The 19243-nt window shown below is 43.5% G+C and overlaps 1 protein-coding gene across 1 annotated transcript; it reads left to right on the plus strand.

The window, feature by feature from the left end:
* Positions 1-816: 816 nt before the first annotated feature.
* LOC142471356 (olfactory receptor 1J4-like) lies at positions 817-2215 on the plus strand. Its single transcript, XM_075578171.1, has one exon. It carries the CDS (start codon positions 841-843, stop codon positions 1783-1785), a length of 945 nt encoding a protein of 314 aa, XP_075434286.1. The 5' UTR covers positions 817-840; the 3' UTR covers positions 1786-2215.
* The last annotated feature ends 17028 nt before the right edge of the window (positions 2216-19243 follow it).

Genomic DNA, 19243 nt, shown 5'->3' on the forward strand with positions numbered 1-19243 from the left:
ATACAGAGGTGTTCTAATAAAGCAATCATTCAAACTTAAGTTGTGTCTTATAGAATTCTTCCACCCTTGCTGGTTTGGTGAATTTATTAAGTATTTGTACTTGTTAATAATATACTCATAGATCTCAGATAGAGTTGCCTTCTTATCTGTCCCGAATTCAATTGCGGAGTATATCATATATGCATTACTGCAATCTGGTCTTCTGCTAAAGGGAGTTGCCATTATGGCATGTCCCATGCAACACTCAGAAATTAAGTTAATGTTAAATACAAAGATTTTGAATAAAATTGAAACACCAACAGTAGATACAGTATTGACAATACAAGGTCATTAAAAAAAGAAACATACATACATTTTATCTAGGCATTTAGATGCCTGCTTCAGACATTGAACTGCACTGTACAGTCATTCAGAGTCCCATAGGCAAATATATTCAGTCTGCCATCTGCTGGACATGCACTAAACTGCAACAACACAAATAATAATTCCGTCTGACCACTAAATAAATCCAGACAAAACAGATACAGCATGCCGCAGACCTGCACTACTTGCTACATAGCGCACTAATAGAGCATCCATCGAGGCTGATAGAAGCAAAAGGCTGTATCTGTATCTTTAATCTGTTATTTTAATCAGTTTTTTATATATATTATATTAATATATTATATATATATTAAAATATAAAAATTAAATAATACACACTGTACTTTCTGTACCATTAATATATCAGTGGCTTTATTTCTTAAATGTACTGTATTATGAGTCTCAATTAACGCTTTCTTCTTCCAGCATGAGCACTGATATTTAATATGAAAATCTTCGTTTGCACATCATCCAACAATGCTGCGGGAGAATCAGACCATAGTTACAGAATTTCTGCTTCTGGGATTTCCAGCCATTCACAACTTCAGGAGTTTACTCTTCTGTGTCATCCTTCTGTTATACATTTTCACCTTAGCTGGAAATTTCCTCATAATTGTCTTGGTGTTAACCAGTCACCAGCTCCGTACGCCCATGTACTTCTTTCTCAGTCACCTGTCCCTGTCTGACATCTTGCTAATTACAGATGTTGTGCCTAATATGCTATACGTAATAATGGCAGAAGGGGGTGTTATCTCTGTCGTTGGCTGCATCACTCAATATTTCCTATTTGGTGCTTCAGTAGGTGCTGAATGCTTCCTACTTACAGTGATGTCTTATGATAGATACCTGGCCATCTGCAACCCCTTGCGTTACTCTTCTATTATGGACTTCAATCTCTGCTACCAAATGGTTTTCTGGTCTTGGTTCTTAGCTTTTATGGCAACACTAAGTATAGTTTTATTGATTTGTTCATTTCAGTTATGTAACCCCAATGTTATTGACCATTTCTTCTGTGACATGGCCCCTCTCTTAGAACATTCTTGCTCAGAAAAATTCATTGTGGAAAAAGTAGTGTTTGTTCTAGGAATCCCTTTCCTTATCTTCCCATTCATCTTCATCATTGTGACTTATGTCAGTATCTCCTTGACCATACTCAGGATCTCCTCCACCACTGGGAGACAGAAAGCCTTCTCCACCTGCAGCTCTCATCTGGCCATTGTGTGTATATATTATTGGACACTAATTGCTAAATATGTGGTTCCATCCAAAGGACAGTCATTTACTGTAAAGAAAATTACTTCACTTCTGTACACAGTCGTCACCCCATTATTCAATCCCATCATCTATACACTGAGGAACAAGGAGATTCAAGGAGCCCTGTGGAAATGTATCAGTATAAGGCTACAAACATATTTTAAGTAGCATGAGATAAAATATAATAGGTCACTTCAATTGGGCTGTGTTAAAAACGGTAACAATAACATATTTAATGCAAGATACAGTAGATGCAGTAAAGATTCCTCTTTTAAACTGTAATTTTGCAGTTACAGTACATTTACATTAAGGGAAACATGTCTCAATTAATTTATTTCAACACTCTTATTCTCCTCTAGCATTAGTTATAGATGTGGACTGTGATTATATGGATCCATGGAACTGAAATTATAACAAGAATTATAAACAAAAATACAATTAGGAGATAACAAGTATTGCATGAAAACATTTATCAAACTTTCTTAATACTACCCCGACAGAGCCCTAATACTCCTTAGTACACAGACATACTGAATCAGAAAATCAGAATATAGTTCAATGTCTCTGAGGGGTCTATCAAGAACATCATCTGAAACCAAATTATACTAATAAAGACCTGTGGGTGTATGTGTAATAATAGGATTCCAATGGTATCATTGTTTTGTTTATAATGTTTGCAGGGTTGTAATTCCCCATTCCACCTTCTCCACTCAACAACTCAGGCAATGGGTGAGTCATAGGCCTTTCAACTCCCACTCTCTGTCTCCACTCAACAACCTGCTGGGGAAATGGCCATGGCTTTTCTTACCTCCCTCTCCACTTAACAAACTCCCTCCCCTGTCAACATTTCACCAAACTCTGTTAACGTTTGTAGTCCTGGGCTGCGGTCATCTTGTATTCCTATGTTTAATGCTGGTCTTCAATTTAGGTCGAACCAGACCTTGATATCATTAAATCCAAGCTCCCCCATAATAAGCCTGCAGACACCTCTACACCTCGCGGTTGTGGTCGGCGTTCTATACCAATCCCTACCTCAGTCCCGTGGTCGCATCTCGTTTGTGGTGAGCTAAGCGTTACATACACATAGGGAGTGTTAAACTCAAACCACAGTCATCCCAAATCTGGAGGGGTATATAACCCAGGAGGTTAGCAGTTGATCAAAGACTCAACCAGTACAACCAGTATGGATTTAGAACTATGGGGAAACCACACATGAAGCCAGATTTCTATTTCCTGCTGTGAAAAGCTGCAGTAAAGTAGAGGATTAATGTTGGGCGGGGTCGGATCCACAGGCACGAACCTCCCTCATTGTTACAGTGGATTGTACTTTCTCCAAAGCCGAAGCTTGTAATACTATTAATAGTACAGGGAGGAAGATGAGGAGGGTCTTCTTCCTGGCATGGGTAATTAGAACTTTTATTTACTTTATGCTTGCTGGTTTTATTTTGAATGGGAAAATGCACTATTATCCATATCTGGATAACAGTAATTTTTCCTATTACAGTACTGAATGTGTTAGGGGGGAAAGGGGGTGGAATTTATTTTAATGTATTGTACTGTAATGTTATTTTTGAATGGGGAAAAGCACTACTAGCCATCTTTGGTTAATAGCACTTTTACCCATTCCTGTTGTTGGTACAAGGGGTGGATGAAGGTAGTAGTTACCCCAGGGTGGTGTTTAGGCATTGCGGTTGGGTAGCGGGAGGGGTTAACCTCTTCATTACCTTAACAGTTGTACCTGCTAGGGCAGCCCTGCCCAACTCGTAAAGTGAGAAGGGCCGAACTGCGCCAAGGAAAACATTTTTGGGCCGCACGGGTTAAATCATCATCATCATCATCATCATCATCATCATCATCATCATCATCATCATCATCATCATCATCATCATCACCACCATCATCATCATCATCATCATCATCATCATCATCATCATCATCATCATCATCATCATCATCATCATCATCTCTCCTCCAGCACCTCTCATCATCATTATCATCCTCATATCTCCCCAGAACCCTCACTATCAACCTTTACTATACTCACAGAAACTGTAAGGGATACAGAAAGCAACTGCACCCAAATGGGAGGGTGAGCGGTTGTCAATAAAAGCCTTATGGGCAAAATAATAAAGACCTCCTTCCTAATTCATTATAGCCTGGCTGTGCAGTGATAGAAGGGATCTGTGGAAGACTCTCTGTGTCTTCTCATTTACTTGCTCAGCAGTACTCTCCCTCTTGCACCGGCTATCCTCCATCAGCAAATATCTGGCGAGCGTTCTGTCATGAAGTTATTCTTTACGATACTCCCCATCTATCCCCCTCACCCCATCTATCCCCCATCTCTTCCCCTCACCCACACAATAGCGCCCTCCACGTCAAACACACAATACCCCCCTCCACATCAAACACACAATACCCCCCTCCACATCAAACACACAATACCCCCTCCACATCCCCCCAGCCCATTCCATGTCTTCACCCCCCAAGTCAGCATCCCCCCCCCACAAGTCAACATCACCCCCATGTCTCTCTTCCCTCAATATGACACTCTCTCCCCCTCCCCTAAATGATACCCCCTCCCCTCAATATGAAACTCTTTCCCCCTCCCCTCAATATGACACACTCTTCCCCTCCCCTCAATATGACACACTCTCCCCCTCCCCTCAATATGACACACTCTCCTCCTCCCCTCAATATGACACTCTCTCCCCTCACATCACTTCCCCCCTGCCCCTCACATGACAGCAGCCCAACCCCCTCACATGTCAGCAGCCCCCCCTCACATGTCAGCAGCCCCCCCCCTCACATGTCAGCAGCCCACCCTCCCCTCACATGTCTGCAGCCCACCCCCCCTCACATGTCAGCAGGCCAGCCCCCCCTCACATGTCAGCAACCCACCCCCCACCAGCCCATTTTTCACACCCAAACCCCACCAGCCCGTTTTTCACCCCCCCCCCACCACCAGCCTGTTTTTCACACCCACCCCCCACCAGCCCGTTTTTCACAAGCCCGTTTTTCACAAGTCCAATTTTCACACTCACCCCCCCCACCAGCCCATTTTACACACCCAACCCCCACCAGCCCGTTTTACACACACACACACACACACACACACACACACACACACACACACACACACACACACACACACACACACACACACACACACACACACACACACACACACACACCTCTCTTAGATCAGCACATCCTCTCTCCCCGGTACTAATCCCCACCCCAGGCATGCTCTGCTGCTATTGAAAAAAAAAATACTCACGGCTGCCGCATCCTCCTCATGCTGCTGCTGCCCCAGCGCACTGCAAAACCCGGGGCGGAGAGGGAGGGGGGGGGCTGGGTGGATGAATCACCGCCATTTTTTAAAACTTTTTTTTAAAACTTTTTAATTTTTTTTATTTATTTATTTAATTAACTGGCGCCCGGCCGGAGTCATTGCGGGCCGCACAGAGAGGCCAGGCAGGTCGCATGCGGCCCGCGGGCCGTATGTTGTGCAGGCCTGTGCTAGGGTTTTGAAGGGATTCACTTCAACTGACAACCTCAGGCAAGGCCTAAACCCCCAACCCTGGGACAACTACTACCTTCACCCATCCACTGCACCAACAACAGAGCAGTGCCTGCTATTTAACTGTTTCATTACCATAGTGGTCAACGTGCTTTAAGGGCATTAAACGTGCATTAAGCCACTTATTGAAGTTTAGTGTATGAGCCCTTTGACTTTTCTATCTCTTATTTCATTTCCACTATTCCTCCTGCCTCCCACACTATACTTGCATAATTTTGCATGAAATATATTTGTTCTGTTGTTATCACATTTCCTGAAACATATCTGCATACTGTATCATGCGGTCATAGCATCTTGCTTTACGTACAGACTCATCTTTTAAACATAACCACAGCGTCTTTAGAAATACTGAATGTGCAAAAGTTAATCTAACTGTAACACATGTATCCCTGCCTCCGCTGATGGGAACCTGAAGTGTATCCTGGAACGATCTTCACAATCCTTCCTGTGCAGGATTCTAAGTGTAGAATAACCCCTGACAAAGGACGCACATACACAGTAACCATATACACAGTATATAGGTAAAATAGTTTACTGTATGCAGATAAAGAACATAACAACAATAAAATCCCCAACACTAATGTCACACCTGTAACACTAATAGTGCAACTTCCCGGTCGCCTTGCAGGGCCTTTACCCCACACCTTTTTCTCCCCCAACACGGTGTACCCAGAGTCCCCCACCCAAGTGTGGAACAGCGCTGCCCACTAAGATGAGGTGTATAGTTGGTGCATGTGTAGGGATAATGGTACCTGCTGGGTGTGTCCACACCCGGGCGCGCAGATGCATGGATTGGAAATTATCCCTTGATCTAGACCAGGGGTGGGCAACCTATTTTTCAATGTAGCCACAGGTGTGGCGAATTAGAAGTGAAAATAGCCACACCATGTAAAAATTGAGGTATTATGTTGCACATGCGAAAATTTTAAAAACCACACACTGTTTGAACAAGTTTATAAATTCTCCGACCGCAACCCCACTCATCCTCTCACCCCCCTTGTCCCCCTCCTCCACTCACCACCCTCTTCATCCTCCTCTCATGCCACCACCACTACCCTCATCATCATCACCTCACCCCATCATCATCTCATTTAACCCCCCCTCATCACCATCTCATTTAAGCCCCCCTCATCACCATCTCATTTAACCCCCTCATCATCATCATCTCCCCCCCAGCACCTTTGATCTCACTCAGTCCCTTTCAGCAGTCCCCTTCATCATCAAGCACCATCCCCCCCATCCTATGCGTAGGGCGCATAGGAGGGTGCGTAACACGGGGCTTGGGCAGGGGAACTGTGGCTACGAGAGGGGGTAACTCTGCAGCAGCAGTGGGGGGCAGGGTGGGTGCCGGTGTGGGCAGGCTTGGTGCAGCTGTGGTGGGGGTGGTCTGGGCAGCACGAGAGGGGAGGGTCAGGGCAGCGCAAGAGGGGAGGGTCAGGGCAGCGCAAGAGGGGAGGGTCAGGGCAGTGCAAGAGGGGAGGGTCAGGGCAGCACGAGAAGGGAGGGTCAGGGCAGCAGGAGAAGGGAGGGTCAGGGCAGAGCGAGAAGGGAGGGTCAGGGCAGAGCGAGAAGGGAGGGTCAGGGCAGTGCGAGAAGGGAGGGTCAGGGCAGTGCGAGAAGGGAGGGTCAGGGCAGCCTGGGGGGGGGCAGATCTGGGCAGCCTGGGGGGGGCAGATCTGGGCAGCCTGAGAGGGGTTGGTCTGGGAGCATGCTTCTCAGTGCTGCTTCTTCTGTCCCTGCAGCATTAGAGTTTAAAGCATAAGGGGCACAGTATTCTGTTAGTAGAGAAGGTAGTATAAGTGTTGATATGTACTTGTACTGTAGTACAGAATTGTGGTCACTGTGATTGAGGTAAAGATGTACTGAATGTTGCTTTCTTGCATTAGATGATGTAGACTGATGAGATGAGAGAGCAGATATTGTAGTTACAAATCTATTCTACATCCAGATCAAACTCGAGATATAAATTCACTCATAAATATGGCACTTGAAGAAAATTACATGCCTGCATCTCGCAAGCTTTCCCAACTGACCGATTACATTTATACTGCATTGTCTGCTTTAATAACACAGTCGGGAGGGGACAGGGTTATTGGACACAGCATAAATGAGCAGAGTTGTGTGTGTGTGTGTGTTTCCAGCACATCACAATAGATCGTGGGTGTTCCTTCCGGGAGAATCTTGAACCAAGGAGAGGGTCGCCATCATAAGGCGGAAAGCGGTTAATTTACATATGGTGTCAGAAGTGGGATTCAGTGCCATTGGGGTAAGTACGTGATATTATTTTGTCCGTATAAACTCCTGGTGTCCCTGAATCCAAAACTACCCAAATTTAGTCATACCTCCTGGTCGAGAGTTAAGGTAAAACTTATATGAGTAAGAAGTCTCATATAGTGAGTCAGGGTTAGAGAGAGTCCCCGACTGAAATAATATAGAGGCTTATATGAGTTTGAAGTCTCATATAGTGAGTCCGGGTTAGAGTCACTAACTGAAATATAATAGGGAATAAATAAAAAAAAAAAACAAAAAAAAAAAACGATCTTGTGTGTCTGAGGAAACTATATTTGTGTGTCTTAAAGTGCATAAGGCTTGTATCAATTGCATGTAAATAACGCTGTGCCGCTTGTTAAAAATTGTTAAGATATAGGGTCACATTTTAGTAGAAATAAAAAAGCGGGTTAAAAATCCCGACAAATTTAAAAAAAAAAAAAAAAAAGGAAAATGGGCAGACAAAGCTGGCCAAGTGATTCCTGTCTGCTGTCAAATTTTGAAATCTAAATTTCATTGCTTTCAATCTAAAATATTGAAATATATATTTAAAAAAAAAAAAAAAAAACAACAGAAGGTAAAGAGTCCTGTCTGTATAATGGGAAAGTCCCGACAGTAAAACAGGGGGTTAAAGTATAAAGTCCTGTCTGTATACTGGGCTGTCTATTGGGACCCTATATCACGGATATTTAGATAAGGTTATAGTGTATTAAGATAAGTTTCCTTTATAAGCTAATCATGGGTAATAACAAGTAAAATGGTGTCTGGAAGTAAGCCAGACAAAATAAAGTATAAGACTAACAATAAGAAATATGTTAAAACTGTTAAGGAATGTGCTGCAGCGTGTGTCAAAATTGCACCTTTGAAGTGCTGCTAACTTAAATTTTTCACCACTCTCAAAATGCATATTTGCCCTCTGCCCCTACAGCACCGGGACAATTACCACCTCCATAAGTAGCCCAATTTACCCCAGTGAGCCCCTTAACCCTTCCATGTCACAGGCTCTGTGGTATTCTCCAGTGAAGAAGTCTTTATGCTTCATGGGGAACCCGAAAAAACAGTGTCCCTAGACCACTCCCTATTAACATGCCTGCCAGGCAGATCGGTACGGATGGGGAGGAGACGGACTCCAGGCAGGAATTAACCCCTGCCAGGGACCATTCACAGGATAGGGAAAAGTCAGAGGACAAATCAGAATCAGATATTGACACTGTGGCACAGGCATATGCAGGTCCGTCTACCAACACATGGGAAAGCTAGGAGAATGTTGACAGAACGAGTGTGGAATGTTGATTTAAGGAATAAAAATAGTGACAGAGATGGTTTTGTTTTTGTTAAAGTGTTATTAGTAGATGTTAGAAAGTCAATCAGAGAGAGATAAAGGCAGAGAATATAATTTTTCCAATTTAATAACTGCTGCATTTACTTTTAACATAACGCAAGTGAATAAGGAAGAAACAGTAAGTAAATAAGGAAGAAACAGCAAGTGAATAAGGAGGTAAGAGCAAGTGAATTTGCCGATACATTATTGGAAATAATATAGGCATATGGAGGTATTTAGGAAGTAGAGACGAGCGCAAGACCACTTATAGTGGTGGCCTTTATGAAAGGTTTACATGCAGAAATTGTGACGAGAGTAGAGGATGTGTATTGGTTGGAAGCATAAAAGATTGTCAGAAATTGCTGCTGTGGTAGAGAAAGCAAATGAGCAGGGAAGCTACAGGGAAGCTAAGAAAGCAAAGGCTCTGGAAGAGAAATATAGGACCCAAGAGGGGTCACATGATAGGGTTAAAAGAAAGGACAGTAAGTGTTATAATTGTAAAAGAGACAGGACATTTTGCCAGTAATTGCAGTGGAGCCCCTAAGATAGAGAACCAGAGAAACCAAGGTTACAGTCCATCGCTTCTCCCATTTATTCTCAGCAGATTGTTTTTGCCTAAACCAAGCAAGGTAGGAAAATTAGTTTTTTTTCCCCCAAAAAAAATGTTTTGTTCGGTTGTACGGTATAATATGTTAAAAAGAGTTGTTTGATTGAGTAATCCCTGTGTGTTTCATGAATTTTACCTGAATAAATCCCCTGTGTAAGAGTTGAATCATGGTTACGCCGCCTTATTACATGTATACAAACTACCATCCAGAAAACTTGCAAGGTCTTACAAAAATAAGAATAATTAATTGTTTATGTTGAAGTTTAATTTTTAATGGTGTACACCCACACTACAGCACAAAGTAATCAACACTGGGCAAGGGAGAGTTTGACTGGTTATTGAGAGAAGGACAAAGAATGGGCAAATGTGGAAAAATCTTTTGATTTTTACCATTTATTATAATTAAGCCCGATCACTGGTATATTTTAAGGATTTATTCGTTCTGACCAGACGAAGATTTCTTAAAACGAGAGAGAGAGAGAGAGAGAGAGAGAGAGAGAGAGAGAGAGAGAGAGAGAGAGAGTCTTTTTCTGTGTAACAAGTAACTATAAACTGTTTAAAGTACAGCTCAACCCCGTTATAGCGCGATCCGCTTATAATACGGTTTGAGCATGGACCCCGAATTAAAAAAAAAAAAAAACATTTACAAAAAAAATAATTTTCCAAAATTTTTTTTTTCCAAAATTTTTTTTGCACACTGCACACAGCACACACACCACACACAGCATACACTCACTGCACACTGCATACACACTGTACACTCTGAAAGCACACTGCACACACTCACAGCACACTGCATACACTCAGAGCACCAGCACACACTGCACACACACAGTACACTCACAGCACACTGCATGCACTCACTGCACACTGCATACACTCACAGCACACTGCACACACTCACAGCACACTACACACACTCACAGCACACACAGCACCAGCACACACTCACAGCACACAGCACCAGCACACTCTCACAGCATACTGCATACACTCACTGCACACTGCACACACTCACTGCACACTGCATACACTCACTGCACACTGCATACACTCACTGCACACTGCATACACCCACTGCACACTGCACACACTCACAGCACACTGCATACACTCACTGCACACTGCATACACACAGCACACTCACAGCACACACAGCACCCCCTGCCTTTGGGGTCAGACCACCTTTGGGGGCATCGTGGGCCTGCTGGGGGGGAGGAATGGTGCAAGGCTGGGGGATCAGCGCGAGGCTGGGTGGTCGGTGCGGGGATCGGCACAAGGCTAAGGGGGGGGCGGTGCAGGGATCGGCGCGAGGCTGGGGGGGGAAATAGGTGGGGGGCGATCGGTGCGAGGCTGGAGGATAGTTGCGGGGATCCGTGGTTGTCTGGTGCGGAGCTGCTGAGGGTGTGCGGGGAATGCTGGGAGAACTACAGTGGCTGCTAGGGGCCATGTAGAGCTGCCCGCACATGACTCCACCTCCTCCTTCCTCCTCCTCCCAATCGGGCGCGCGGCGGCCATTTTTTTTAAATTACCGCGACTCCAGTTTTAGCGCGGTCATATCGGGTGGCCCCCGAGGACCGCACTATAACAGAGTTGAGCTGTATAATACTTCCTTAGCTTCTCTAATTGGTAGTTGGGCAGCAAAAGGGAAGCATGCCTTCACTGTGTAAACAACAAAATTACCTTTTGGGTCCTAGTCGGTGCCAGGGTGTTTATTCTTATAGTGCCTCTGCTACTTCAAAATGTTAGTGCATTGCAGCTTTAAGAACATACATAAACTGTATACTTCTGCTCAGCCCCTCACTAATATGGTATCGCCTCAAAATTGTCCACCAACACAGCACATGCCAAACACTTTGCAATGTCACCAGCTTACTACAATAGACTAGTAATGTACAGTATGGTTGCTTCCTTTCTCTTTTACTGAGCGAACGCCAAGAGATAATTCTGTTACTTTCAGCAGTGACTCTGCTGTCCCTCCCCTGTCTTGGCTACATTGAATGTTTATATACCTCAGAATATACATGACAGGCAAATTTACTTGCAACTCACCACGGGCTTCTCTCCTGCACTCCTACACTGAAACTGTCACAGCCGGGGGGAGGAGAGAAAGGGGGGCTGGTTCCGCAGTTCACAGACTTTTCACCTGCAATGCTGGGACAGCCTGCACACTGACACTCTCTGGGGCATGGGGGGGAGAGGGGGGCCACAGGCTTCCCTCCTGCACTGCCACACGACACTCTTGGGGGAGGAGAGAGAGGGGGGCTGGCACTGCAGTTCACAGGCTTCTCTCCTGCACTGCCGGGACAGCCTGCCACAATGACATTCTCTGGGGGGGGGAGAGATGGGGGCCACAGGCTTCCCTCCTGCACTGCGATGCATGCACCCCTCCCCCTCCTCTCTGGAAACAGAGAGAGCTACAGATGCCACAGATGCCGGGTAAGTGATTGCGGCGGCCATTTTTTTTCTCGCGATTCCAGTTATAGCGCGGTCGGATTGGGTGGCCCCCGAGGACCACGCTATAATGGAGTTGAGCTGTATATGTTAAGCCTATAATTTTCTGTTTAACAAAAATCCAGTTTTAATGTTTGAATACGTCACTCTATATCCTGTATCGGGCTGGGTAAGGAGTTTCATTTTTAAGCTGTCCCAAATTGTATTGCAGTGTATGTTAAACCAGTAATTAATATTATTATTTTTTTATTATCTGTTTTGTTCCAAGGTTTTGGCAGGATGCCCGAAAGTTATCTCAAGTTTGTTGCAATCCTGGAGATAGACAAACAGTTTTTAAATCTGTGTCTATAATTTTTATGTTACAGGTTGTTCTCTCAGCAAACCAGATGTTATTTTGTGATTTTTAAGGTTTCTGTCAGAAGACAATAGCAAATTATATTTATATTCAGTAGTGTTTTGAGGTTTTTAATGCAAATTTGATACCCAAAGGTTTCAGGTTAGTTTTGCTACAGATAAAGCAACTATATTTAGTTATGTTTTAAATGCCGTTATCCTTTGTATAATATTGTTCACATGTAATCAGATGTGAACAAAAGGAGGGAGATTAGCTCAAGGTCATTTGGCGGTATGCCCAGGAATTAGATGTTTTAGTGCCTGGGATGAACGAAATCTGAAAGTATTATTTTTTTTTGAATAATGCTGAGTGTCTTTTAAAGTTGGCAGTGTGCTTGGCCCTTTTCAAAGAAAATATATTACAAGTAATTAGTTTGGAGTTCTATACAGAATCATTATAGCCATTTTCTTTTGGTTTGGCAATAGCTGGGGCACCAAGTCTTATGACCACAATGACTGCTTAGTAAAACAATTAAGTAATTATTGCATACAACTAATATATTTTTGAGTCTCTCTAGGTATACAGTATGTCAAATTTGAAAGTGCACCTACTCGAGACGGGGTTAATGGTCAAGCAATTCCTACACAAGCATGCTCTTCATCCCAGATGAAAAGGCCATTTCAAATACTACTCACAACCATAGTCAAGGTGGAAAGGCCTAAAGACACAGTCGCTACATAATAATCCCCGCCAATAACCAACGGAGGAGAAAGACACAGGCAAAAGTCCGGGCCTCAACACATGAACTTTGAACTTTTTAATAATCTTTTTTCTTTACAGGTTTTATTATTTTAATTATAATGTATATTCTATTAGGTTTCTGTAAGAGGTTTACACACAAAGACGATAGGGTAGTAACAGGTATATTTTGTTTAGTAATTTTTATTTTGTTTTTATTGTTCTGTGTATAGTACTGCTGTGGCCAAGCTTAATCTAAAGCTTGACTGCATTTGTCCCGGCTATTTAAATTTTGTCACCGGAATTGGCCGCGCGCCAGCCGCATCTTGCGGCCGCGCGCGACCCCGTTTCTCCATTCAGCGCTAATGCGCTGAACAATGGAGGCGCCTGCGGCGCTGAACAATGGAGGCGCCTGCGGCGCCAACAAAAAAAAAAAGCCCGCGTCTGAACGGGGAGCGCTTTACTTGCGCTGAGGCAGCCACATTAGATTTATGCTGGCCGCCACTGTATATATGCACACTTTTTTTGTAATATAATGGATTCCTGGTAAACAAAGCTCATATCTTATGTGCAATGTAACCCAATGTACTATCTATACCCAATAGGTTGCACACCAAGAACACGAGTTACATTTAATCCCTTAGGAAAAGGACAATATGTTGTAAGACACTTGTAGAACCATATATGAGAAATTGGTTACGAAGGGTGTAGAAATACGAGTTTGCCCTAGGGAAGTTATTGACTTTGTGTTAGAAGGATAGATAGAGATGTACCCTGCAATTAGACCAGGTTATGTTATTTAGGAAGAGTGTTTAAAGGTAGAGATGAGGGATGGGATTCATTGGGACTTGGTGGTTGGATTTGTTCTCTGGAAGCGAAGCTAGCGAATGTTTTTGTATGTGTGTCTGTCCTACTCATTGCTCTCTATGTATGTGTTAAGTACAGCAAATCTTTGGTCCAGAAGTGCGCTGCAATTCCCCACCAACGCTATGCCTCTTTTCGGTGATGATGTCGACAGTCACTCAGAAGAAGAGACCGAAGAAGAAATCAATTGGGCCGATATAATGTCCAGAAAGAAATGAATTCATGCACCATTGGACAACTTCTTGGTCCAGCAGGACAATGAAATGGTTAACTATTCTTTAAATAGACTGTCTCTTTAGGATATGGGGGGGACTGAGAAGATTGGATATAAGAATATGAGGAAGGTAGGAGGTCACCCAGGGGCGTGAGCCAACCACAAGGACAAGTAATCCATTTTGACCATAGCAGACATTTTGCTGTTTTGCCATTCTGAGTAAATGCAGTATGAAAGATGCGTGCAAGGAGGATGTTTGTGCAGTCGCTCCCAGTAGAAATTAGCCCCCATCAATTCTCAGAAATCCCTTAGCGCTAGTCATAGAAGAGCAGTGTGAATAGTAATTTTGTTGATATTGAAAGGGTTAAAATTACTAGTCTGTTCTCCATTTTGTGAATTTATAAGATACAGCCATTTGGAAAAAGCAGAAGCTTGCACCTTTTTATCTTAACAATTTCCAGGCATGATCCCAAGAAGTTGTTTTCCCAAGAAGCAAAGGGCCTTGAATAGTAATAGAACTGTAGCTTTATTCCATGGTTCTTAAGAGAATTTTTTTTTTGCTCATCTTATATATATATTTCTCTCTGACCCCCGCAAAACCTGCACCATTAGTTTAGTACGACAAAGTATATCAACAGTATCAAAAATAATAGTTGTCATGTTATGACAAAAGGAGAAATTGTTAATGGATATACAAGGGGTAGGTCTCCATTTTGTTTATCACCTATTTTGTCTGCAAGTATAACCCTAATGAATTTTGCTGTAACAGTCTAAAATCGTAAACAACTTGTTATTGTTATAGTAAACTGCTTATAGAGCTAAAACTTGTTATTGCTATTAGAAAAACTGCTTGCGCTGTATTTTTGTATCAAGGACTTTCTGTTGACACTTTTCCTAGAACATTTTAACCTCCTCGGCATATAGTTTTTGCTTGAATAGCAATGTGTGACAATGACTCATAACAATAAGATAAGATGCTATTGACGTATGTAAACTTGTGATACATACTGGAGTGTTCCATGGTACGTCACAAATGCCTATAAAAGCTTATCCACTTGAAACAATAAACAAGAAGTAACTGAGAAAGAACCTTGGTGGTCCGAATTAATTACTTCTTCCAGATCCGTTGTTTCCTGCACAGCACAATAGATCGTGGGTGTTCTTCCCGGGAGAATCTTGAACCAAGGAGAGGGTCGCTTCAATAGGCGGAAAGCGGTTAATTTACAATAACTATGTACAAATATATTCGGGGACCATAGAAAGAGCTTTCAAAAGAAATATTCATCCCAAAGGCAGTACAAACGGCACAGGGTCATCCATAAAGGTTGGAGGAGAGGAAATTTCCTTTGCAATAAAAGAAAGTGTTCTTTAAAGTAAGGGCATTTAAAATGTGGAATTCCTTGCCCATGAAGACTGTGATGGTAGATACCATAGATATCTTCAATAAAAGACTAGGATAGAGTAGAACAAATGCTCAGATGAATAAAAGCAACTCACAGATACCTAGAAACAGTGTGGCTTGTTGGGTATGCCTATGCACATATTCATGAATGTGCTCAACCGTCAGGTACTGTCTGCATAAGGTCTCATGTTATTACAACTACCATATATGTTTTAAATTTCCCTTCTCTCCCCTTTTTTCCTCCCTTCGTCTTTCTTGTTATTTATTTATTTTTATTTTTATATATATTTTCATCTGTGATCTTTATTTGTGATGTTGATTCGTGATTTTAGTCTAGGACTTTTATTAATTTTCTATTTCTGATTTTGAATGATAGAATTTGTGTGAATCTCTGATTTTTGAGGATGTCCTATATAGTGCATCTAGCTTCACTATTAGGTTTTTAATATGAATGTATAAAAATGTATGTTTTTAAATATATGACTATTTGTGTTTTTAAATTAATGATTATTAGATTTTTAAATAAAGGATTATTTGTTGTTTCAAGGGACTCTTTTTAGAGCCAGTTTTTATGTAGAACTTTTCATGCAGAATTAGGAATGGACTGAAGAATGGTATTAGGTAAACTATTATAAGGGTAATGATAAGAAATTTTGATTTATGTTTATTGTATTGTATTGTGTTGTATGTCTTTATTTATATAGCGCCATTAATGTACATAGCGCTTCACAGTAGTAATATATGTTGTAATCAAATAAATAACAGATAATATAAATAACAGATCATGGGAATAAGTGCTTTAGACATAAACGTAACATTAAGGAAGAGGAGTCCCTGCCCCGAGGAGCTTACAGTCTAATTGGTAGGTAGGGAGAACGTACAGAGACAGTAGGAGGGAGTTCTGGTAAGTGCGTCTGCAGGGGGCCAAGCTTTATGTATCATGTGTTCAGAATATTCACAGTGCTATTCATATGCTTCTTTAAGCAAGTGTGTCTTAAGGTGGGTCTTAAAGGTGGATAGAGAGGGTGCTAGTCGGGTACTGAGGGGAAGGGCATTCCAGAGGTGTGGGGCAGTCAGTGAAAAAGGTTTAAGGCGGGAGAGGGCTTTAGATACAAAGGGGGTAGAATGAAGACATCCTTGAGTCTGGATGGTGCATAACGAGAAATTAGGGCTGAGATGTAAGGAGGGGCAGAAGAGTGTAAAGCTTTAAAAGTGAGGAGAAGAATGGGGTGTGAGATGCGGGATTTGATCGGAAGCCAGGAGAGGGATTTCACGAGGGGAGATGCTGAGACAGATCTAGGAAAGAGTAGAGTGATTCTGGCAGCAGCATTTAGGATAGATTGTAGGGGAGACAGATGAGAGGCAGGAAGGCCGGACTGCAGGAGGTTACAGTAATCAAGACGGTAGAGAATGAGGGCCTGAGTCAGAGTTTTAGCAGTCGAGCAGCAGAGGAAAAGGCGTATCTTTGTTATATTGCGGAGGAAAAAGCGACAAGTTTTAGAAATGTTTTGAATGTGAGGGGCGAATGTGAGAGAGGAGTCGAGTGTGACCCCTAGGCAGCGTGCTTGGGCTACTGGGTGAATGATCGTAGTTCCAACAGTAATGTGGAAGGAGGTAGTAGGGCCAGGTTTGGGAGGAAGTATGAGGAGCTCTGTTTTAGCCATGTTGAGTTTAAGGCAGCGGAGGGCCATCCAGGATGATATAGCAGAGAGACATTCAGAAACTTTGGTTTGTACAGCAGGTGTAAGGTCGGGTGTTGAAAAGTACATTTGTGTGTCGTCAGCATAGAGATGATATTTAAACCCAAATGATATTATTAGGTCACCTAGAGAGAGTGTGTACAGAGAAAAGAGAAGAGGTCCCAGGACAGAGCCCCGGGGAACCCCCACAGAGAGATCAATAGAGGAGGAGGAGGTGTTAGCAGAAGAGACACTGAAAGTATGATGGGAGAGGTAGGATGAGATCCAGGATAGAGCTTTGTTCCGAATACCAAGAGTATGGAGAATATGAAGGAGAATAGGGTGGTCCATGGTGTCAAATGCTGCAGAGAGGTCGAGTAATATGAGCAGAATGTAATGACCTCTGTCTTTGGCAGCATGGAGGTCGTCAGTTATTTTAGTTTGGGCTGTTTCTGTGGAGTGAGCAGTGCGGAAGCCAGATTGTAGAAGGTCTAGGAGAGAATAGGTGTTGAGAAAATGGAGAAAGCGAGAGAATACAAGACGTTCAAGGAGTTTAGAGGCAAAAGGGAAGAGGGAGACAGGTCGATAGTTAGAAAGACAGGTAGGGTCAAGCTTGCTGTTTTTGAGTAATGGTATGACTGTTGCATGTTTGAAGGAGGATGGAAAGGTTCCAGAGCAGAGGGAGGAGTTAAAAATGTGTGTGAGCATAGGGATTATAGTAGGAGCAAGAGGTTTTAGGAGATGGGAGGGAATGGGGTCAAGAGGGCAAGTGGTAGAGGGAGAAGAGGCGATCAACAGCGACACATCCTCCTCTGAGACAGTGGAAAAAGAGTCAAGGAAGGCAGGAGGAGAGCTAGGAAGAGGTGTAGGATGGGAGGAAGAAACAGAGGGGATGTTCTGCCGTATGGATTCCACCTTTTCCTTAAAATAGTCAGCAAAGTCCTGAGCGGAGATGGAGGAAGGAGAGGCAGCTGAGGGTGGTTTGAGTAGAGTATCAAAGACAGAGAACAGTCGGCGTGGGTTAGACTTGTGCATGTTGATTAGTGCAGAAAAGTAGGCTTGTTTAGCTTGCGAGAGGGGAGAGTTGAAACAGGATAGCATAAATTTGTAGTGAAGGAAGTCTGCGAGAGTGTGAGACTTCCTCCAGAGGCGTTCAGAGGAACGAGTGGAGGAACGCAGCATGCGTGTGTGGGAATTTAGCCAGGGTCTAGGGATAGAAGGGCGAGTGCGGCAGAGAGAAAGCGGGGCATGTAGATCAAGAGACGAGGACAAGACAGAGTTGTAATTCCTGACCAGGTTGTCGGGGTCTGTAGCACAGCTGAGAGAGGAGAGGGAGGAGCGTAAAGTGGACTCAAAGTCAGGTAAGTGAATAGAGCGCAGGTTTCTGCAGAACCGGGGGGTAGATGGAGGTGGAGAAGGAGAGAAGCAAGATAGAGAGAATGAGATGAGATGATGGTCAGAGAGAGGAAAAGGGGAAATGGAGAAATCGGAGAGAGAGAAGTCCTTAGTGAAAACCAGGTCTAAGTAGTGGCCATCCTTGTGGGTGCTGGCTGCAGTCCACTGTTGAAGGCCAAAAGAAGAGGTTAGAGAAAGAAAGCGGGAAGCCCAAGGGAGAGAGGGGTCATCAATGTGGCAATTGAAGTCCCCAAGGAGAAGAACAGGGGTGTCTGAGGAGAGGAAGAAAGAGAGCCAGGATTCAAAGTGAGAGAGAAAGGCAGAAGGGGGATGAGTAGAGGTAGGTGGGCGATAGATGACTGCCACATGGACAGGGAGAGGAGAGAAAATCTGGACAGTGTGAGCCTCAAAGAAGGGAAAAGCAAGAGATGGAGGAATAAGAAGGGTTCGGTAACGGCAGAGAGAGGAGAGCAGGAGCCCCACGCCTCCACCCCTGCCATCAGTGCGCGGAGTGTGGGAGAAGGAAAGGCCACCATAGGAGAGGGCAGCTTCCAGAGCAGAGTCAGACTGAGTGAGCCGGGTCTCAGTTATAGCAAATAGGAGCAGAGAGTGAGAGAGAAAAAAGTCATGTACAGAGAGGAACTTGTTAGAAAGGGAGCGAGCATTCCAAAGGGCACAGGAGAAAGGGAGAGAGGAGGGAGGGTGGCAGGAGATGGGTATGAGGTTGGAGGGGTTGACACCAGAAGGAGTAGAGGTTTCAATTGGCAGGC

This window comes from Ascaphus truei, chromosome 20 (assembly GCF_040206685.1).
Source record: "Ascaphus truei isolate aAscTru1 chromosome 20, aAscTru1.hap1, whole genome shotgun sequence".
Classification (NCBI taxonomy): domain Eukaryota; kingdom Metazoa; phylum Chordata; class Amphibia; order Anura; family Ascaphidae; genus Ascaphus; species Ascaphus truei.

Excerpts from the sequence above, each read along its gene's own strand:
- LOC142471356 (XM_075578171.1), top strand. The coding sequence starts at position 841 with ATGCTGCGGGAGAATCAGACCATAGTTACAGAATTTCTGCTTCTGGGA.